Source organism: Ictalurus furcatus, chromosome 11, assembly GCF_023375685.1.
Source record: "Ictalurus furcatus strain D&B chromosome 11, Billie_1.0, whole genome shotgun sequence".
In the NCBI taxonomy this organism is placed as follows: Eukaryota; Metazoa; Chordata; class Actinopteri; order Siluriformes; family Ictaluridae; genus Ictalurus; species Ictalurus furcatus.
The window spans coordinates 15,080,545-15,104,925 of NC_071265.1; the positions used below are offsets into that span (position 1 = coordinate 15,080,545).

The 24,381-nt window shown below is 38.9% G+C and overlaps 1 protein-coding gene across 2 annotated transcripts in view; it reads left to right on the forward strand.

Moving 5' to 3' along the window:
• Positions 1-3,806: 3,806 nt before the first annotated feature.
• The window catches only part of pdzrn3b (PDZ domain containing RING finger 3b), a 103,076-nt gene continuing 82,501 nt past the window's right edge, over positions 3,807-24,381 (forward strand). For both annotated transcript variants that reach the window (XM_053637089.1, XM_053637090.1), the window contains exons 1-3: positions 3,807-4,629; positions 11,272-11,358; positions 16,252-16,359. In XM_053637089.1, coding sequence (XP_053493064.1) covers positions 3,913-4,629; positions 11,272-11,358; positions 16,252-16,359 — 912 coding nt within the window. In that variant the 5' untranslated portion in view covers positions 3,807-3,912. The remainder of the gene's footprint in view (positions 4,630-11,271; positions 11,359-16,251; positions 16,360-24,381) is intronic.

Consider the following 24,381-nt stretch of genomic DNA (forward strand, 5'->3'; position numbering starts at 1 on the left):
TTGTCTACTTCAGATCTGTGTCATGGCATGAATTACAATTAACATAAGCTCATAACTGTGAGATGATTTACAGTTCTGTGAAAAAGTATCCTAATTTCTTCTATTTTTGTGTATATCTCATACTAAAAACTGTAGTTTTAGATCTTCAGACGTTATCAAAATCAAATAATCAAAAGTTATCTAACACCTATCACCAGTGTGAAAAACTAATTACCCCCTTAAATTTAAAATCTGTCTGTACCACCTTTAGCAGCAATAACTGCAACCAAAGGTTTCCGATAACTGGAAATAAGACTTTCACTTACTAGTACTAGGATTAGGACTAGGATTTACTCCTATGCTTTGGATCATTGACTTGCTGCATAATCCAGTTGCACTTGAGTTTCAACTTACAGACTGAAGACCAGACATTCTCCTTTAGGATTTTCTGGTAGAGAGCAGAATTCATGTTTCCCTCAATTATTGCAAGTTGCCCAGGCCCTGAAGCAGTAAAGCATCCCCACACCATCACACTACCACCACCATGCTTGACTGTAAGTATGATTTTTTGGGTGTGTGGAATTCTGTGTTAGGTTTCCACCAGATGTAACAGGACCCCTGTCTTCCAAACACTTCCACTTTTCACTCATCAATGCACAGAATGTTCTCCCAAAAGCTTTGGAGACCATCAAGGTTTATTTTGGAAAAATTCAGACGAACTTTAATGTTCTTCTGGTTTAGCAGTGGTTTTCACCTCGCCACTCTTCCATGGAAGCCATTTTCCCCCAAGTGTCTTTCTGATAGTGGAGTCATGAACAGTGTCCTTTAGTGAGGCAAGAGAGGCCTGTAGGCCCTTTGATGTTGTCCTTGGCTCTTTTGTGACTTCCTGGATGATTCCTTGTTGTGCTCTTGGCAGAATTTTGGAAGGTTCACTACTGTGCTGAGTTTTTTCAATTTGGAGATAATGGCTCTCACTGTGGTTCTTTGGAGTCCCAGAGCCTTTGAAATAGCTTTGTAACCCTTCCCAGACTGATGTGTTTCAATCACCTTCTTCCTCAACATTTCTGGAATTTCTTTCAAATTTGGTATATTGTGTTAATGGGTAAGACCTTTTAACCAGCTTCTTGCTGTTGAAAAAAGTTCTATTTACTGATTTGATTGAACAGGGTTTGCAGTAATCATGCTTGATTGCGTCCAGTCCAGCTGAACCCCATTATCAATGCAGTTTCATAGATTTGGGGAATTAGTAACTACAGAGACAAATACATTTTCACACAGACAGAGTTGGTACTGGATAACATTTTTGCTTCCATAAACAAGTTTATAATTTAAAAACTGTATTTTGTGTTTTTGTAGTGTACTTTGTTTTATCTTAGATTTTGTTTTCATTTCTGAAACAATTTAGTATGAGATCTACACAAATCCAGAAGAAATCAAATACTTTTTTCACAGTACTGTACAAAAGTAAATACGAGGGTGAGATGAATGTAAACTTTAAAACATACATTTGAATTGAATAGAATTTCTTTCTGGTGAAATCCAGACACTCATTAATTGCACTGAAGGAAATGGAGATAATGTAGAATTATACACATTTGTGACAGCTATTTGCAATGCAAATAAAATGCAAAATGCAATGCAAAATAAACAAAAATAATGTTTTTATTTGACTCACCATACAGAGAGAGAGAGAGAGAGAGAGAGAGAGAGAGAGAGAGAGAGAGAGAATACTACTAATTCTAAATCTCTCATGCTGCCAGATGAAATTTTCTTTCACAATGCTATATGTAGGTGGAAACCTCTATGTAGTGTTTAACATTTAACTTTGAAATGAAAATAGTAAGCAGACTGCATATGTTGTGGCCTGTAAAAAACAACCTCTGACTGATTCTCGTGCTTGCCACAAATCCTTCCTTTATGTTCTGTCCGGGACACTAATGCAGTATCTGGGTCCGCTTTTGAAGCATTGATTGCATTACTTAGAGCTTCTGTCTGAGCACCTATTGAGTTACAGCACAGCTCCAATGTGACATGCCTTTTTCTGAAGACCAGATCTCTTTCCATGCAAGAGAGAAGAGGTAGAGACTTCACATTCGTTTGGGAGTGATTGCATGCATGCTTTTGTCTTTGCTTTATTTCCTCTGAGAAACTGATGAGCTGGGAGTCCTATATTTTATTAGCACACATGTGGTTGAATTGCTAAAGCATAGTATCACAAGTAATTTGATTTCCCTGATAGTTGACGAGAACAGAGCGCGTTCCATCTGTAGCAGGCAAAATGTTTTTGCAAAGGTAGAGAAGTAGCCATGGACCAGGCCATTCTGTTCCTCTGTTCCTGCATTTTTGACTGCACTGCTGTCCACAGAGGTGGAAAATGCTCTTATTCAGATGAGTCATATTTCAAGAGTAGGTTTTCTCCATGCATACTGCATGTGTACTAGCAGAACACACAAATTCTTTCTCAGTGTATTTGAAGGGACAGTAATTTATCTTCTAAGGTTCACCTCTATTTAATTATGCACATACTTTAGGAGAAAAAAAGTTAAGTTTTAATGAATCACCCAGTTGATTAGTATACACAATAAAAGTCTTATTATCTTTGTTAAAAATTATTCATTTAACATAACATGCATATGCACCATTTCAATGATAGCCTTCATATTCTATCTATCTATCTATCTATAACATGAAATAGTACATCAAAATAATACACATATAAAAGCATGATACAGTCCCTCCAGGATTTTACGATTTTGCAATCGCAGCAAACTCAAACCAAGCAAACTCCGCAATATTTGGAGGAGCTTGCGATTTTTCTAAATTTTCGGCAGATTTGGGACAATACACATCATGTGAAGTCATCACAACATGCCACAGCCCTCTTTGATTCACATGCGTTGAAAGGTCTCATTTACCAACCAACTTCACTGCAAAAGACCATGCAAAACAGTTCTGTGCAGTTGCAATTTCGCCAATTCCAGCACAAAAAACTTGATGATGCAAACTGCATCACATATTTTTTTAAAAGTCGCAGCAAAATTAAGCATTTTTGGCCACAACTCAGCGAAATCCTGTACGGACTGATGATATAAACCATGTCTATGTTAAAAGCTGTATGCTAGCATTAAATAGTATGTCATATATTATTAATATATTAGTATAGTACTATAATACTGTCCAACTATCTATCTTCTATACCGCTTTATCCTTTTTAGGGATATCCTTTTCAGCATGGGGTGAGCATGGGGCACAAGGTGGGGTACACCAGCAACAACCCTGACAGAGGGTGCCAATCCATTGTAGGGCACAATCACATACACATTCACACACCCATTCATACACTACAGACACTTTGGACATACCAATCAGCCTACCACACATGTCTTTGGACTGGGGGAGGAAACCAGAGTACCTGGAGGAAACCCCCGCAGCATGGGGAGAACGTGCAAACTCCACACACACAGGGCCACGGTGGGAATCGAACCCCCAACCCTGGAGGTGTGAGGCGAACATGCTAACCGCTAAGCCACTATACTAATAAACATACAATTATAATATACTATATTGTTATATATACTATATTATTAGTAATATAATAATACTAATATAATATTATATTAGTGTGATACACTTTTAGAGAAAAGAATACTACTATTTACTATAGTTAGCTGTTTTAGGTAGCCACTGATTAGTGTCGTTGCCATATTTTGCACAAAGGCAATGATGGATTGAAAGTAGATGCGCCGCTTTTAGACTCGTTACGGTAGCGCATTTTTCCACACTGCCCCCTCCTCACAAAGTTTCAGGCAATTAGTTTGTTCGGGGAGAAGCAGCTCACAGACAAGCGGTGCGACTCCTTCCAATGCTCGAGTCCGCAGCTAACCGCTGATTCTGTGGCGCTTTTTCCTAACTTTTCTCATTTGAAACCAAACCATGGGCTTCGAGTTGGAGCGGTTCAGCGGTGCCGTGGACCCGGACTTGAAGTGCAATCTCTGCCACAAAGTGCTGGAGGAGCCTCTGACAACGCCGTGCGGCCACGTCTTCTGTGCGGCGTGTGTGTTGCCGTGGGTGGCTCAGCAGCGCAGCTGTCCGGCGCAGTGCCGGCGGCGTGTATCGGCCCAGGAGCTTCACCACGTGCCGCCACTCAAGAGCCTGGTGCTCAAGCTGGACATCCGCTGCGAGCATCACGCACGGGGCTGCCGCCAAGTCGTCAAGCTCCAGCAGCTCGCCGAGCACGCAGAGGCGTGTGACTTCGCCCCGGCGCGCTGCCGCAACGACGGCTGCAGCCAGGTGCTCAACCTCAAGGACTTGCACTTGCATATGCGCGACGCCTGTGAGTACCGGCCGGCTGGCGTCTGCGAACAGAGCTGCGGGCTCGGCCTCACGCACCGAGAGCGCTATCTGGACGGCCACTGCTGCGTGCGCTCGCTCAAGGCGCACAACAGCGCGCTGCAGGCCAAAGTCACCACCTTGGAGAAGGAGTGTAAAAAGCAGGCGATGCGCGCGAGCAAGCGGGAGAAGTCACTGCTGGCACAACTCTCATCCGTGCACAACGAGCTGCAAATGACGGCGCTCCGCTACCAGAAAAAGTTCACCGAGTACAGCGCGCGCATCGACTCGCTCACCAAGAGCTTTGCGCCGCCTGTTAAGGTTGTTATTCATTTTTTCTTCTTCACAGGTTCAGTTGAGTCATTTTGGCAGTAGGTAAACTTCATGAACTGCTTCCACTTGGTATTTATGACCGTGTTGCCCAAATTGGCATGGCTTAGCCTACAATGCGCAAAATCATTGCGCATTACACATGCAGCTGCTCAGTTGTCGGAAAGTTGTTGAAGTTCATGTCATGGATGGATTGTAGTCCATGTAAAACATGACTATGTGATGAAGGAGAGCTTTGATGTAGTTTTCTCACATAGACTTAATTTTCACTCAGTAGCTAATCAGAAAGCCAAAATGTTGTTCAGACTGATATTCCAGAAAGTATTCCAGTTTACCTTGTGAAGATAACCTGCTCAGTTTTGCTTGAACTAAACCAGGACATTCGGGAATATGTGCATAAATTGTGTACCAACTTCTCAATGCAAAGTGTATGATTTTCCTTAGATTTGAGTGTTTATTTAATCCCAGTTTGGGGCAAAACAACCAGCGGTGGAAAACAAAGCAGGAGTGTAATGTAGTTCTCTCAGGAGTGCTCCATGCAGGGCGTTGTTGGATCATGGGGTTGGACCACATATACGTTGTAGTACCTCTGAAACAGCTGGACTGTTCATCATCCAGGGCTAAGCCCGGATTCTTCTCCATCAAAACACTTTTTAAAATATACTTTTTTTTTCTTGCACGTGAGGTCCAGTTGCTTAAAAAATGTGAAAATTGGGGAAGGAAGGATTGATTTGGATTTGATTTGCCATATAATCAAACCAGCGTCATATCAGACACCTACTACCATTAGCTATTACTAGGCGTACATGATGGAAAATCCTCCAAAACTGTAAAATAATGGCAAGTTCATGATTGGGAGTTGAAAATGGTTAATTAGTCAAAGTGACTGAGTAAACTTTCTTAATCTGGTTGCAGAATCATTGCTGATGCTCCTGCTTCAAAGGTACAAGTAGTAAAACATGAGAAAATATTCAATATAAAATGAAGACAACGACTGAATTCTGTCTAATTAAAATTATAGACACAAAAAGTAATGGTCAGTTCTCCAGCTCAGCTAGTAGCCTAAAGTTTTGTTTTATGGAAGCTGGGGTAACTTAATGTATGACATGATTTATCATAAACCTTCTCCAGACTACCAGGCTGCTAAAATATCAAACTTTTTGGCTGTTGAGACCTGATAGCCAATAAGACACAAGTATTTCTATGTGTTTTCCTGTTAATCCTGTCTGATTGGTCTTGCTTCCGTTCATTGACTATAAAATACAAGACTCCATTCACTGAAGATACAAAAATGACAACACTGCCGTCTTATTTTACTGATGTTCAGTTATGTAATGACCAACACCTCCAAGTGGAGAATTATTCAGGGCTAAAGAAAAATTCTTCAGGGCTTCAGCCACAAATGCCCAGGCCAGGTTACGCCCCTGGGGTTAAACACAAAGAAGTTTTCGGTTATGTTCAAATCCCATGAAATGCTGACTGATTGGGCGTGTTGTTGAATGCAGTGTGGTTTAAAACTCCTAATTGCCTTATCTAAACCAGTACTGATATTTTTGTGCCATCAGTTGAAATGTAAGTTGGAGAAGGAAACAAGGATCACAGGTACTACCTGTGCATGTTATTTCAACCATGTGTTTTTTTTTAATTTATTTATTGGGATTTATTAAACAGCCATTTCTATGCAATGTAGATAAATGAGGGCCCAGATATTAAGTCTCAGTAGTCTAACTTAATCACGGAGACACCCTTGATGGGAAGCCTAACTAAACTGTTTTTTTCTTTAGTCATATATCTATTTATTGCATGCTTTTAGACTCTCTGCCACTTTTACATATCTTAAACACAGGTTACTGTCTGTGTTAAGTTTCTGTGCATGTTCTTCCTGTGTCAGTGTGGGTTATCTCCTGCCTCCCAAAAACATGCCAGTAAGTGATTGGCTAGATAAAGATAAATTTCCCCAATTGTGAATGTATGCGCATGGAGCTCTGAGTTGGATTGGCATCCCATCCAGGGTGGATTCCCTCCTCACACCCAGTGTTCCCGGGATGGGCCCCAGATCCACCACGTCCATGACCAGGATACTCAAAGTGAATGAAGGAGAATCTCAGGTTCACCAGTTAAATAAAAACATCTAGTGGGTTCAGAAAATATTCAGGCACCTTCAGTTTTTGTGCACTATATTATGACATTTTTTCCCCCCATCAATCTAGACACAATAACACATAATGATAAAGTTTCTAGAAATTTGTGCAAAAGTATTAAAAATCAAAAAGTTGTTTAAATAAGCATTCAGACCCTTGACTAAGGCACTCCAAACTGAGCTCAGGTACATCATGTTTGCTTGGATTATTTAGAACTTGACCGGAGTCCACCTGAGGCAAACTCACTTGAGTGGACATGATTTAGAAAGACACATATGTGTATAAGGTAGCACACTTATGAGTGCATGCCAGAACAAAAGACAAGACATAAAATCCAAGGAGCTCTGTGTCTCCATCATTGTGAAACGGAAGAAGTTTGGAACCACCAGGTCTTTTCCTAAAACCCAGTAACTGGACTAGAATGGCCATGGTCAGGGAGGTGATCAAGAACCCAATAGCCACTCTAACAGAGCTTCAAAGGTTCTCTGAAGAGATGGGAGACCCTGTCAGAAGGAGAACCATTATCCCAGAAATGCTCCATTATTGCCTGTATGGTAGTGTGGCTAGACAGAAGCTTATTCTGAGTAAAGGGTATATGGCACTTAAAGGACTTCAGGTACACTTCGAGAAAACCAGGTACTGCTCATCCCTATGGTGAAGCGTAGTGGTGGCAGCATCATGCTGTGGAGGTACTTCTCAGAGTTCGGAATACTTTGAGTTCACCACATGTAAAGTCTTCAGGCACTGAGTAATTTAACATTTATAATCGTGTCCTATTTCAGGATTTTCAAATGTAAAGGAAGTATGTTGCAAATGAAAACCTTTCCCCATTATTTATGTAGGTAAAATATAATATTGGCCTCTAATTCAAAGCATAATTTTACAATGTAGTAAAATTCAGTAAGCTACTCTTCTCCACTTAATTAATAAGGAAGGACGACAAAGGATGTGTGAGCTCATGTCATTGCTAACACTCATTAGCCTTCTTGCTGTTGGCTACAGAGTGAAACTAAAATAAGCCTAGGCCTGAAATTAGGCTCCAATTAAGGAAATGGTGTAGCCAAAATATCCAGCATGTTTTTTTTTCTACTGATAAATCTTTTTTATTATCACTAAATTATTCCAAAGTCTGTTTTGGAAACCTTGACAGCTCAAAACCTGGGTGTAACCACGCATTCTTTGGGGGGGTCATGTCCCCCCCATTGTTGAGGAAATACCAATCTGCCCCCCAATATACAGTACAAAATATTTTCTATATGTCCCCATTTAATGAACCCTGCCAACAGATGTCTTTTCTTCATCTATTCTATTTATTTATGTCTATTCCTTTTTAATATATTTCTGTTTAAGGAAAATAGGTGTGCCCCCCCCCCCCAATTGTACACTTGATTGCGCCCGTACTCAACGCAAGTTCATTGATATTTTAGCAGCTCAGTCTGTAAGAAATGGACACAGCAGCCAAGCGTAGAAAAGTGCAGCAGAACATACAAGCTTTTTTTTCAGACAGTCAGTAACTAGATACCTAAATAGTAGGTAACCTTAGCTTAGTATAGAAGGCATCATACCATGGCTTGGTTTGTTCTTAAGAATGTCAATTAACTGTTGATATTTGCACACCCACGAAGTAGGCTAGGCTAACGTCAGTTACAGTTTTTGACCATTAACGTTACATTCACTTGCATATCCTCCTGCCAAGTTCGTTGGACCCCTGCAATGTCCATACCATGGTTACCCCCTTGGCTCAAACTATTAAGTGTTGAATTCAGGCCAAATATACCTACTAAACATCAGTTTAGACCATATAATGTAGTAAATTAGATTTTATCCAACATAATAACTATCGCATGCACTTGCTCATCATTTCCTTACAATGTCAACTCACCCCCCCCCCCCCCCAACATTATGGGAAACCTCTTCAAAATTTAATTATATATTCATTAATCATCATATTCAGACAGTACTGAAAACTCCAGTGGTATTGACTTCTTTTGTGTCCTGCACTCATCGGATTAATGCTGCATGTATGATTGCTTAATTTAGGGTCCGTATAGCCAGAACAGATTAAGCCCAGTCAGGTAAATTCTAACTTTGCCATCACATGACCAAAAATTAGATTTGTCATGTTGTATTCACTCAACTCGTAGATAAATTTAAAGTGTAAGATTTGCTAAACTTGCTTTCTAGGCTGCCAATAATGTGATTTGTTTCCAGCCTGTTATTTTAAAATGTCAATAAAGTTTTGACACTGCTCTTGACAATAATCGGTGCTCATTTTTATGGATTTCCATGGATAATTATCCTATTTTTGGGCAAATGTTTTAGATTTAGCTGCCTATGTAGTGCTCACATATCTCTCTTACCATATACCTCTTTGGTTACAGTTTTTAGCAAATACTTCAAAATCAAACGCACCAAGTGGTTGTGGCTTTTTACTTTGATTCATGTTGGTGTTCAGTCTCCTACCTGCTTTGACACAGTGGTTTTTTTTTTTTTGGAGAACTCTGACAAAGTAGTGTCATTGAGCTGAGGGGGGGAGAGGGGTTTCTTTCCCTTGTCTAGTCATGCCTGTCAGCTACAGTTCTTAGCCTGCTGAGAGGGGGAAGGGAATGTTTATGAATCTGCAATCTTCACAAGCACACAAATTAGCTTCTCTGCTAACCTTCAGTGTATGGATTTTCTGTAGAGGAGCATTATAAACAGGAAAAGACTACATGGGTGTGTTTTTGAAGAGACAGTAAAGTTCTTATTGAAATGTTTTTTAGACATGGTCAATGAGCCCTGTGTGAATATTTATTGAAGAGAAATGCCTTATCTTGGGCCAGGTGAATGAAGTAGAGCTATGGCTTGAAAGATTGCTGAATATGGGAAAACCTGTATGGAGTCTTAACATTCTCACTAGGCTGCGTAGATTAAGCCAGGATTTTATAATGTAAATGTTGAATTCCTTTGTGCTTCAGAAACAGTAGAGAGTAGGTCAAACGTGGATCAGTAATGAGCCTCAAACCAGATAATGCTCAATTGACCCAGCTTTGATCTGTTTGTTATTTGAGTTTCAGTCTGTACAGGATTTCGCTGAGTTTTTTTTACTGTTGCGGCCAAAAAATTTGTTTTTCCTGTGTCTTTTTTTCTAAATTTGCAATCCAGTTTGTTTTGCAATGAGGTTTTTTTGTGAAAAAGTTCTTGAATTGGTGAAACTGCAATTGCACAATTGTTTTGACGTTGACATTCGTTGTGACGTTTGTTGGTAAATGACACCTTTTAGCTGTACTCATGTTCGACGCATATGAATCGAAAGGGGCTTCATGTGTGTTGTGATGTTACATGGCACGTTGTGATGAAGTCAAATGATGACGCTTGCCCCAAATCTGTGGAAAATTTGCGATAATTTTGAAAAATAGCAAGGTTCCTCAAAATATTTCCTCGATTTTTGCATTCATTTCTGCAATCGCAAAATCCTGGAGGGACTGGTGTTTGATTTAATAAAGTTCCATACACTGCGAAGACCTCTAGAAATGGGTCCGATCCTCTCATCAGTCTACTGACAAAACAAGCACTACATCAGCAAGCCATGATATTTAAGGGGGGAATAATTACTACTTGAAATAGTAAAGGCATCACTTCCAATGAGTGGACATACAGTGTTAAGTGATATTAGCAACGACAAATAAACTACTGGTCAAATCTAGTTGAGTAATGTACTTTCTCGTTGTTGTTCCCACTGAATGTTCCTTCAGTCAAGAGAATGCCAATCATGACAGCATGCATAGCTGGAGAAAGTTGTGTGATTATTGGCTGTCATCTGTCATTAAATCCACCTATTTTGTTGGTATCTGACTATTTTTTGCTTTTTTTAATAGACAGTGATTTTTGTTGTGTTCCATTTCAAGTCATTGGGTCTGATACCTTTTATCATGATCGTCACATTACTATGTTCTTGTCAATTAAGAAAATAACATTCACCCTCTACTCGTTTTAGCACACTCATGGTTTCCCATGGAATTCCAGTATTTAGGCCTCTGTTTTGGCTTGTTGTATTCCAAACCAAGACCCCTGCATTGCCTCCAGACAGCTATAAATGGCTGACACTGTACATACCATTAAAATATGTGTTCTATTTAAGACACAGTATCCTATGGTGTATAGAATGGACAGCTGACTGCCATCTACCGCCACCTTAACAGACAGAGGGATTAGACACAAGTCTGGTTTCCAAATCCCTCTTGTCATCCCTCTTTTGGAAGTGGCTATAGGTTTATTAATAAGCTTAACATATCAGGAAATGCCAAAGCTTTTAACCCTGAAAGCTAATGGTCACTTGACAGCTCTTTTGTCCAAGACTTAAGCTCTAAACAGTTGTCAGTTTACGTTCCATTGTTTAAGGTTATGTATATGTATTGAGAGATTTACCAATATAAATTTCTAACATTTTAATCAACATACAGAAGATGAAAATGTGCCATTTTTCTCATTTGTATTATTTACCTTTTTTCAGGGTGGCGAGAGCAAAAGTGTCACAGTTGTGCTCCACAGAGAATCTGGATCTTTGGGCTTTAATATTGTTGGAGGAAGACCATGTTTGGTAAGTCTCAGACAGGCTTAACATATTGCCAATTCTTAGTCATATTTTCTTACAGTGCATCCGGAAAGTATTCACAGCGCTTCACTTTTTCCACATTTTGTTATGTTACAGCCTTATTCCAAAATGGATTAAATTCATTATTTTCCTCAAAATTCTACAAACAATACCCCATAATGACACTGTGAAAGAAGTTTGTTTGAAATCTTTGCAAATTTATTAAAAATAAAAAACAAAAAAAGCACATGTACATAAGTATTCACAGCCTTTGCTCAATATTTTGTTGAAGCACCTTTGGCACCAATTACAACCTCAAGTCTTTTTGAGTATGATGCTACAAGCTTGGCACACTTATTTTTGGGCAGTTTCTCCCATTCTTCTTTGCAGGACCTCTCAAGCTCCATCAGGTTGGATGGGGAGCGTCGGTGCACAGCCATTTTCAGATCTCTCCAGAGATGTTCAATCGGGTTCATGTCTGGGCTCTGGCTGGGCCACTCAAGGACATTCACAGAGTTGTCCTGTAGCCACTCCTTTGTTATCTTGGCTGTGTGCTTAGGGTCGTTGTCCTGTTGGAAGATGAACCTTCGCCCCAGTCTGAGGTCCAGAGCGCTCTAGAGCAGGTTTTCATCAAGGATGTCTCTGTACATTGCTGCATTCATCTTTCCCTCGATCCTGACTAGTCTCCCAGTTCCTGCCGCTGAAAAAAATCCCCACAGCATGGTGATGCCACCACCATGCTTCACTGTAGGGATGGTATTGGCCAGGTGATGAGTGGTGCCTGGTTTCCTCCAGACATGACGCTTGCCATCCATTCAGGCCAAAGAGTTCAATCTTTGTTTCATCATGGTCTGAGAGTCCTTCAGATGCCTTTTGGCAAACTCCAGGTGGGCTGTCATGTGGCTTCCGTCTGGCCACTCTACCATTCAGGCCTGATTGATGGAGTTCTGCAGAGATGGTTGTTCTTCTGGAAGGTTGCAACTGAGCTCAATTTTGAGTGTCATGGCAAAGGCTGTGAATACTTATGTACATGTGCTTTTTTGTTTTTTATTTTTAATAAATTTGCAAAGATTTCAAGCAAACTTATTTCACCTTGTCATTATGGGGTATTGTTTGTAGAATTTTGAGGAAAATAATGAATTTAATTCATTTTGGAATAAGGCTGTAACATAACAAAATATGGAAAAAGGGAAGCGCTGTGAATACTTTCCAGATGCACTGTATTTTGGGGAATGTCACACAATACCTGTAACTGCTTCATTAAATCAGTGACATGACCAGGGGCATTAGCGGGACTGTTAATCATACAGGGCTAAGCCCAGACTCTTCTTCATGCATTTTTTCCAGCTCATCTAGTAGCTTACATTTTGTTTTTTGTGGATGTTGAGGCTGTCTGTGTGACATGATCAGAAAAAGTTGAATTTATCGTAAAACTTGCCTCGGGTGTTGTCACTGTTTGTAGGACTACCAGACGGATAAAATATAAAACATTTCTAACTAGGATAGTTTGGTGTCGCTAGCCAAGGGGAGGCACAACTAAGCTATGGGCTTAGCTCCTTCAGTGCCATGCAAAGTACATTATCTTTCCTTACGCTCTGCTCATGTCATGTTTACATAAACTGTAACTCATATAAACATTTACACACCTTGTTTTCCTGCTCAGCATGAGCGGATGTTACGGTTTCAGTTTCAACCCCTTTACTGGTTAAAAAAAAAAAAATCGGCGTATATCCATTTTTCCTTTCACTGACTGTGTAAGCTAGCATTTGGCAGAATTGAGAGCTGTTAGCCAGTAAGACACGAGTGTTTCCACGTATTTTCCTGTAAACCCTGTCTGATTGGTCTCGCCTCCGTTCACTGAAGATATAAAATTACAATTCTGCCGTCTTCTTTTACTGACGTTCAGTTACGTAGTGACAAACTGCTCCAAGTGGAGAATTATTCTGGGCTAAAGAAAAATCTTTTTTTCCTTCTATCATGCAGTAGCACAATGTTCTCAGAGTTGTCAGGGTACTTGAAAGCTTGCAACTAACACTATCCAGAACTCTGCAGTGGCATTGTGGTTCTTTATGAACTAGTAGTTGTGGTATCCGTATCAGCAAGAATATGTGCTGAAGTTTTCGTGAGGCATGTCCAGAATAGAAGTTTGATGCACTTTGCTCTTCTTAACTGGATCATTCCAGCAAAAGTTGTATTTTTACTACAGGAAAACTATAAACCATATTCAGAACTCCAACCAAGTATATTTGAAGTAGATTGTGTGATGTTTGGATATAGTGTTGGAGGAGGTGCCTAACGTAAGATATTAAAGATAAAGAAGCCTGAACTTATCCCAGTCTGTATCTGAGGGATCAACTTTGTAGTATTGTAGCTTCTTCACCATTTTACTTATTGGTTGTCATATTCCACTCCATTTATGTGGTGCTCCAGGATATCCTTGTTTATGATGAACCACAGTACTGTTGAGTGCTTGATTTTCTTTAACGGCACTGCAACTGTTGCAGCGATTATATTCATGCATTTAGTTATTTAGCATTTTTGGAAGGACTTTCTAGTAGGGCTGGGCGATATATTGATATAATATTGATATCATGATAAATGATTATGCTATAGACTTTTGAGATATCGTTGGTATGGTTATGTATTTTTAGGTTTTTAATCATTACATATTAAATGGTACCCAATGGATGTCATGGGTTTGACTTTTTTTTTTTAATTGAATCCTTTGTCTTTGTATGCATTAAAGAAAATTAAGTCAGTTTAACTGTTCTTTTCTTTATTTTCTGCTGTTTTGTGAACAGTTTGTTGGTTAAATTAAATATCGTGATGCGCAGAGTGTATCATAGAAATGTCCACAAGTATCGTGATATGACATTTTGGTCATATCGCCCAGCCCTACTTTCAAGTCAGTGGTAGTTTCAGTAAACCTACCTATAAATGGGTAAAACAAAATATGACACGTCATTAGTTAATTAATGAAAAATTGTAAGCTTTGGCTGTTTGTTATACAAGAGGAACACAAAACACTTCAGTACATGCTGTTACTGGAAAATAATGTCATCACACCACCTTGTTATTGATTATTTTCCACACTATAAACACTGACTACTTGTGCTTATACATGCTGATCACTGAAGCCAAGAAATTAAAAATATGTCTTTCTAAAATCCATCTTTAGCCTGCATGTGAAGAGTATTCTCAAGTAAACAAGTGTCTTGTTTTTGTTGTTGTAGCGATGAGAGAAAAAGAGAGGAAGTAATCCTCGCAGTAATTAGCTGCAGCATTCACAGCTTGACTTCCTGTGGTTTCTAAACTATTCCATTAAAAATTACTCAGCAGTGTTGTACGACTTGGCACGAAGTGAGCACGTGTTTGATGTGGTTGTATAAAATGTTTAAAGCCTCAAGCCTCAAGCCCATGCTATCGGTTTATGGCTCTGTGCTGGACACTTGAATGGCTGTCTTTATGCTTTTCAACCATACTGTCTTACTTGGCATGATCTCTGAGGATCATGATACTACTTCAGGCTTGGGTTGGGAAGTATTTCAAGTGACGATTATTTTCAGTAATGTAGCTTAGCAAAGCACAAATTCACAATTTGCTGTGAGCACCTGCAACCAATTACATGTCATTTTAGTAGCTGGTAGCCTAGCAGTGAGTGACTAGATTAAGTTGTGTGTGTGTGTGCACGCACGTGAATTGCTGCTGTGATGGTTATCTGTGTTGGACTCTTGGCTACATCTGACCTTTATGTCATGTGGGTTTAAGTTACTGAACATTGAAACAGTGTTCTCGTGCACTGAAGATACACAACCCATGAATAGTTTAAGTAAGAAATTGTAATCAGTGAGCATTTTTTGCTGTGGTATGTTAGACAAAATGTGTTTATTTGAAGGAAAACTGTATCTCATGTAAATATTTGTGGCAATATCTTTAAAGATATGAACTACATAAAGCAGCTGTATCTGCTAAAGACTTGAAGAGTCAGTTTTTCCAGACTTTTCTCAGCACTACTCGGCAGAGCCTGTGGTTGGATAACTTTCTCTCTTAAACCTCTCAATCCAACACATTCTGGCACCAATCAAATGGATTAAGGCTGAGTGATTCGGACAGCTTGTTCCATTGCAGATAACGTGCCTGCTTCTTCTCCAAATGTCGTTGGAATACAGGTGAAATACATGTATCTCAGCTACTATATAGTAGGTAAGTATGTGGTTTCGGACGCAGCCCACAGCTTCAAGCAGTCGTCTATTTGCACGTGTAGCATGACCAATAATTACCTGCACTTGAAGCTTTCGTAAAATTAAAAATGAAACACCCAAAACTGTATACGGTCCCATAACGAAGACCAACTCTATGTTGATGTGTGAAATTCTGGAGGGACGTCGGACGGCGTGACTTGGGGACGTAATGACGTGTGCTGTTAATCGATCTATGTTCTATAACATGTAAAACGGGAACATGAAAGGAATATTCTAAAATCAACTCATGTAAACACCTTAATCACAATATTGTCTTATTCAGAATAAGGTCAGTAATTAGATTACTGCTGTCCATGTAAACGTAGTCATTGTTCTTAATAAAATCTGTAACTTTATTTATATCCATTAGCTGACTTGTTCAGGTCAACAACCATCTATATTTTTGTGTTGAAAGCTGTAGTCTTTGCTCGAGTAATGGATGACAAAGATTTTACACGTGTCTTCTCTTGTATTTATACCCCAGGAAATGTTCAATATGTCCCAGCAGTTTCTGTTTACTGAGAGCCATTAGAAATGTTCATATTTATACAGTTTGTCAGAACGTGTTATTTATTTATTTTCTTTAACTGGAGTGTAAGTAATACATGCTATCACATAGCCAGTTTGATCATGTTGCATCTTATTGTTGTGTTTTCAGGACAATGAAGACGGGACTTCAAATGACGGTATCTTTGTATCAAAGATTGTGGAGCATGGGCCAGTGGATAAAGAAGGAGGAATTCAGATTCATGACAGAATAATGGAGGTGTGGTGGCATTACTCATCTATTTTTCTTTTTCTTTTTCTTTTCGTTCCACTCTTGATATGACAGCATGTCAAAATTGATTGTTACATGTCAATAATGTACCAGTACATATGTGCAGTACAGCCATCAACAATTATAGAAAGAAAGTATACTAGTAATAGCATAGCTTAGACATACATAGTGCATGCTTTTCAATTCGCATTCGAATCCACAGGCATAAATGAAGCTGCACGGTGAACATTACAGACTTTTCCACACCTTTTGGTTGTGCTGTGTAACTGAGCAGACGTTGTTTACTCACTTGAATGAATCCATCCTGGCATGCAGCTGTCCCAAAAGCTCCCTCTTAGCTTGGAACAAAATCTAGGCTATTTGAACTGGAGGTCATTTTTTTAGGGTGCATGAAAAGTGAAGTGTACAGATGTTTTTATAGTAGCATGTAGTGCATGTTTGGATGCACTTAATTCAGACAGCACATGGTTTAAATGTGTTCTTCTGTGATGATGGTTGGTGGTCCAGGTCTCTATGATTGTTTAACTAGGTCAATGTAAATATTTTTACTATGTGCAGATGCAGCATTGGCCCAAGTGTAAGTGATGATTTTTGACCCCATGGTATGGTGATACAAGAGAGACTTGAAAACTACACATAAAATTTCCATGGCAGAAGCAGAAAGGCATGTAACATGGAAAGCACATTTGTTTGTGGTAGTGGTTACTTTTTTTTCATCACATTTTTTTTCCTGGTGAACTTTTGAGCTGTGAACCTCAGGTTTGTGAGCTGCTAGAAAACAAGGTAGGTGGGACTGAGAAAACAGTAAGGTGGAACTGTTTGACTAGTAAAATAACAGAGGCGCCATTCATTCATTAAGTAGCGCTCATGCAGGACCCCCCCCCCCCCCCTTCATTGACTTCTCACTGTTATTTGGTGCACATCTAATGGGGGGGGGGGGGGGGGGAAACGCATTAGCTAGCTAGCGTTACCTCCAAAATCACATCTGCTAGAACCTACATAATATTGATTTTTGCGAATTGTTGATCATTTAGTTTACATGGTACATCTGGCTGGATCTCAGTGGGAGAAATTTGATTGTGCTTTATCGGACGTTTACTGGTTAATTTTGCATAAAGTATGCTTTATGTGGATTTAGAGGCAGTCGTTTTAAGTGGGTTAAATCCAATCAAATCCAGACTTTTGAGCAGATTGCAGTTAAATAGCACTTCAATATCAACCAGTATATGTATAATAGCACTTATTCTGTTAGCATGGAGTTAACCCCATCCACTGATGTGCTATGGATTTATGGTAAATTTGGTTTGTTTGTCTTTTTTTCCTCTGTCTGTTAGGATCTTTTTTGTTTGTTAGCAATGTTGGTATGTCTGGGAATATTCCACTGCAGCTTTCATTAGTGGGGCAGGTTCAAGCCCCAGCATTGCCAAGCTACCACTGTTGGGCCCTTGAGCAAGGCTCTTAACCCTTTCTGCTTCATGGGTGCTGTATCATGGCTGACCCTGCACTTCTATAAAGGATAAATAAAGGAGGGTTAATGGAATTACGTTTAGATAACTAAAAGAGAACTATTTCATTCTAGTTATAGTTTCATCAACTATTTTTAATAGATTTCAAAAATGAATCGAGGCGACAACCATAGGTATTTATTATTATTATTATAAACAGATAGCTGGTGTGGGGAAAAATAACTATTTTTAAACTGATGAGAAAATAGGCTAGCTAGGTGACTTTCCCAGAACTCTGTCACTTAAAGTAGTCCTTTATCCTCATAATTCATGAATTAATGGTAAGTTTACCCCAGATTCTAAGCGAAGTTGGTCATGTATCAGTCTGAGGTTACTAAATCGAATTGTATCATAGCAGATTCAGTATCCACCAAATATCGAATTCATATCATTCATATCAGATCATTTTCACTCATGAGCAGATTCAGTGGAATCATTAGCTATATCATGTAATATGTATTAATGCTGGTTTTGAGAGGCCTCACAGACGAATTAAATATAGATTACTATACATCATGCTGCATAGCATCAGTTGATGCATGTTTATACTCTTATTGCTTCACGAGCTTTGTGATTGTTGGAATGGGGTCTGCAGTGTTTAGATAACTGTATCTCAAGTGTGATTAATAATGGACGATGGTCATATGTTTCTCATTTAACAATGTCACTAGTCTGCTGCTGAAATAGGAGTCGAGCATAGCGTTATAATGTGATGGTGTAAAATTGCTGTAAGTAATCCCCTGATCCACAGTTTTAATCATCTGTAATAACTCCTTTTTTTTTTTTTTTTTTTTGAAAAGACACAGTTATAAGCTTTTGTTAGCTGAGGTGTGTCTGTGCACTGAATTTGTGAATTATATGGCTTGTGGTCATATGTTAGCCCTCTGTGCAGTACTGTACACCATCTCATATTACTATGCTTTGAGTAATGCATCTCACTGGAAATATAAACGAGAGGGAACTAAATACCTTTTTTTGATTGTATGTAGTTAAACCAAGACTCAATGGTAACATTTTGATCTTCTCCCTTCATTATTAGCTTTTTGAAAATCAGTGCCTTCACCTCTTTTGTTGTCAATTCCTCCAACAGGGCCACGAGGCTCATTAATTCAGCTCAGTCTTTTTTGGGGTATGCTGTACATTGTGTCAGGATTTTGATGGTTTGCATACTCAAGTTAAGAGTATAAAATAGTTGAAGCTTGAGGTGTGTTCTCTACCTTACAGTATTTTCAGTACTTGTTTCAGTCATTATTTTCTCCAGTCTACAGCTATGACAGGGTGACAAGTTACTTGGCTGTCTTTTGCGATCTCAAGAATCTGAATCCAGTCATAACAGCAGTCTAGTTTTAGAAGTAGGCCGTGAATTACCTTTAGAGCAATGCCTTGTTGTTCTGGGACACTGCATTTCTTGCCTGCATTCAATTTCAATGCCGTCCCACTTTGATAGTCCACTGATGGTCACACTGATGAAATTGGCTTTATGCCGGTGGTTGATGGAGCATCACTGCAGGTGTGCTACATTTCCCTATAACAACATATACTAACCTTACAAATGCCTTTAATTGTCTAAAACATAGCTGTAGACTATTCATATTTTTCCCCTCACTAATCAATAAAAAAATTTCTAAGAGCCATTAACTTTACCTGGGTATTTGCAAGTAGTTAGAACATGGAAATATAATGGTGTATGGTTTCCTTCATGACTACATTTGGTATATTTTTGTTGTGTATATTCTTGACAGAAAAAGTACTCCTAAAGTTCTTTTTCATGAACAAAAGCAGATCATGAGAAATACCATCCATGCGTCATCGCTAAACAACTTGCCGCAGGGATCACCTGAACTAAGCGCAAATGAAGCACAGCTGCCTTGCTTCGTACCAAACCAAAACAAGCTCATAATTGCTAACATGTATCTGTGAGAAATCAAGACTATCTCCAAGAAAACTCTAGAATCAAACATTCATAGTGGTGTTGTGGTGCTAAATTGAAGCAGACTCAAATGATTTGTTGGATGAATGGGACCTTGTTTGGTTCAGACATTTTCTCATAAAAATGGTGCTGTGGTTGCTTTTGCCTGCTCTCAAAGCTGAAAATCTTCTGTGTTTAGACTTATTTGCTTGCGGAGTTTCATTGGAGCTATACCAAATCTAAGCATTCGCACGTCAAAAGACCACTGTCTGACCTTATGATAAAAGTGGTAACTTTTATTCCTGCGTAGCAAGACAGAATTGTTGAAACCATTCATTATAGTTTTGGAATTTTGCATTGATTTGGCCTGAAATAAAAATAAATACATCTGAAAAGTTCTGGTGTATTTAGCTTAACTGTGTCATAATGATTAGATGGAAAGCAATGAACTGCATCCTAGTGTCGAATAGACTAGATGAGTCATTTTATTTTAAAACTTTAAAGAGGAACAGTATGTACTAGAGCTGCATGCATTGTTTCTTTATCGTTTTTCTTTTTTTAACCTTTTTCTTTTTATAAAATATATAATGTATACACACAATATATTTTACCATGTCACATCATGGGTCCTCCAGTTTGTTTGCATTTACTGAAGGTCGTCACAGTTTTATATTTATATTTTGTGCAACTCTGACTGAAGAAATTATTTATTTAATTTTTTTTTATAAGGGCAAGTCTGCTTATCACTAAGCAGCTTCTTATATATATATATATATATAAGTATTAATGCATTATTTTTTATGGATGCACAAAAAGCACAGAATTAAACTACAGTCCTAAATTAATAATATATTCTGGTGTGTGTGTGTGTGTGTGTATTGGGTTCTTTTCTGTTTTGTACAAACTGTTGTGTCAAGTTTTAGTCTGAAGTTTATATTTGTACCACTCAATTTGTGGATTTTATTTTAAACAAACAAAAAAAGGCACGGAAAGTCTGCCCCGTCCCATCCAATTAATCGAGAGAGAGAGAGAGAGAGAAATAATCGGCCAACTAATCGATTATGAAAATAATCGTTAGTTGCAGCCCTAGTTTTGACAAAGTAAATTCTGCTAAAAATTCTGACCTTAGTAGCAAAGCTTGCTTGTAGGACCTTTAGTTGCTTATCTCACTTTGGGGTAGGTGACGTGTGATTACCCATGGAGTGGCACTTAGCACCCCGCACCTACTCGAGTTTTTTCAGGCTGAGTGGGTGCTAAATGGCTTTAGGATAGCCTTTTACGGAATAGACTGTATTAGAAATGGGAAGTGAGTGCTTAGCGGAAGGGACCTGTTGCTAGCATGTCAATGAGCCTTCTTTTGATGAGAGGGTGTTGGAATTCTTTTTGGCTCCTGGATTAACGTGAGGTAGTGGTTTGTGGTGTTGTGGTGAAAGAGCAGAGAGGAAGACATTCTTCAGTGGTCTCTATTGTAGTCAACTCCAGAATTAGTGACAACATTCATGATTGATATATATATATATATATATATATATATATATATATATATATAAAATAAAAATAAAACATGCAACATCTAGTATTTAAGCTTAAACTTATAGATCTATAACATCTAATCTTATGCCTAGTGTGGGGTTTTTTTTACTCCCCAAAGAAAATTTTTAGCTTAATTTTAATATGCTTTATGCTTAATTTTAATATTCAAATGTTTAAGAGTTAATGAGCCAGATCCTTTATGCTCATACATTTCTGCATGTATATGCCTTCTTCAATTAAGAGCACATGTTTTCAGTAAAGTTCAAATCCAGTGAGATAGGCATTGATTTTTTTGGTTCCTGTAACCATTTGTGCTCATTTGGGTTTGTCCTCTTTTTGTTGGGGGGAAAAAATCTAAACGACTCTTACTGTCCTGGCAGAGGCAGTCAGGTACGTAGTTCAATTTGGAACAGCATAAATTTTCACAGGTGCCTTTGGATCACTTGGTGACAAAGCAGTGCTGAAACCCTAGTTTTCTTCCTGGAACATTTCAGACTTTGGAAACCTTTTGTGACACTTAATTATTTTTAATTACTTATTTAATTAAAAATATTTGTATAAATGGTTAAAAACAATACTAGAGGTTCTGGAGACTTGAACCTCTAGTGTCTAGTGACAGGTTACTGTTATGGGAATAACTTTTGTTAGAGGAAAGACTTGGATGAAGGTAGTTTCTCCAGTATGATATTTATTTTATATAATCATGTTTGCCTATTTTCTTTTGGGTGCCAGTCATTCTGAATATGCCAATGCTTTGAGTTGTTCCGGCCCTATGGGAGTTTTAAATCAGGCTTCAGGCACCCAAGTTGAATGCATGCTCTAATGTTTTGTTTTTTTTAGTTCATATTTTGAGTAGCTGGTATGGTTAGAAATAACCCAAGTTAACCATTTAGTAAGAGGCCTCATGAAATGTTTTTGAAGTTGTGTCCTTTCTGGGAAAAGCATAAAGGTGCATTGGAACTTGTGTAACTCTTCAGTTGCAGGTCAGTGAGGTTAAAGGGTTTTGTTAAGAAACTTCAGTCCACCTCTTTTTACTTGTTCAAGCCAACCCTAATCTGTTCTTACAAACATTTCTGATCAGCATTGGCATAATTGACACATTTAGATCCGGGGGTCCATTTTTAGTTTCCACAGGGTCAGTAAGTCAGGTCAAACCAGCGTGAGGTTGAAACCCTTAAACTTTTTCATTCTTTTTGCAATGCCCCTAATACATTGTTAGAGCACATGATGTTTTGAGCTGGACATGTGTCACAAGGTCCTCTGTGTTCACTTCTGTCCAGAGATGAGGGATAAATCACGAGGGAAAGATCATGTTATCTGTTGGTGTCTCATGGCAAGAAGTGGGCCTTTGTGAATATCTTTATTGGATTTGGCACTAGCAGAATGTGTCCTACCAAGGCAAGGTAAGGCATGCAGGCAGTTTAATCTAGATGGAACTAGTATGCCTTGCAAGAGTCCTCTATAGAGTCCCAGCTGAGAGGGGCAATCTACTCCTGCCTGGCTCACCTAACTCAAGATATTAGATCTAGTGGAAATAAAGGGGCCATACTCAGCATCTGTTCCTGATTATGAGGAAGAGGTGACATGCTGAGACTGATAGGACAGCTTTGTGTTATTTGGTAGAATGTAGCTGTAGCTGGGAAAAGTGAAGGTCTTCCAAGAAAAATGTGAATGAGAACAATTCAGCAAGAAGCTACACTGACACTGTTACGAAGCGTGATCAGTATATTAACACTGAGTGATTAGGGACATGCTTGTTTCATGAAATATCGTCAACCCTATCTAGCCCTCCCGACACTGCTAGCATGTAGCCGTCAGTCAGGCCTAAACCTAGCCTAAATGTGCTTGGAATAGCAAAAAAGACGTCCTTAGCTTTGCTGTATTTACAGGCATCACAGTGCTAATTTACAGCCCCTGAGGGTCTAGGCAGTTATAATAGGCATATGCAATTAAAGCTAATTATCTTGCCAATCAATCAACCAGGTTTGCCTAAACATAAATGTAACTAGTCTCAGGTTGCCTGGCCAGCTGCTCTCTCAGTCAGAAACGTTTAACCCCCCACCCTTTCCACCCCACCTTCCATGTACGGCTGTGCGATATGCTGATAAATATCATAGGACAATATAGAAAAGTTTATTGCTATATATTTTCCTATATCGTCTAGATCACCAATGTTGCAAAAGCCACTTTGTGCCAGGCGATTTACGTCATTAAGGTCGGAGCTAGGAGCTACTAACAGTGCGCTGTAACAACCGAAAATGAGCATGCAGGGGAATAACACAGGGCTGAATTCCCCACAATAATCTGACACAGAACAGGCATCAGCTAAAAGATGAGGAACTTGTACCTGAAAAGGGTGGCACTTCTGTTTTAGATTTGTTTGGATTCCTAAAACTTGAAACACGATGCATTACGTTTTCTCTAAAATTGATAGGGAAAAAAAATTATCTATACACAATAGCTGCATGCACTCGTGACCGCTTTTTGATAATTCTGTGAACTAAACACCAGTGAAAGGCACTTTTTCATTTCTCTTATTTTCTATTTGGAAGCAACATTGAACAGAACTACTACAAATGAGAACAAGATAAACATTCATCGTGGGAACGATACGAATATAACTAGAGCTGCAACAACTAATCAATAAATCGGTAATAATCGATTATGAAAATCGTTGTCAACGAATTTCATTATGGATTAGTTGGTCTGCGCGTGGCACGGGGTACGCTTACTCGTTACGTCTCTTCCAAAAACACGCTTCGGAGAGTAAGATACTGAAGTTTTGTCCCAAATGACGTACTGTACACTTACACTATGAACTATGTGCTCTGCTGTCTAGCATATGAATTTAATAAGGGTAGTATCGTCTCAGTTGGAACACTAGCCTTTTTTTTTTTACTAACCAGAAGTATAAGCCATTTCACAGTCTGGTACATGACGTCAAACGTATGTAATGCAATGCCGTTAGCTTTAGCAGAATACCCACAGTCAACGAAAATGAATTTCTTCAGTTCACTGTTTGTCAGCATACCTTTTTACGCATTTATATCCAAAATGCTCCAC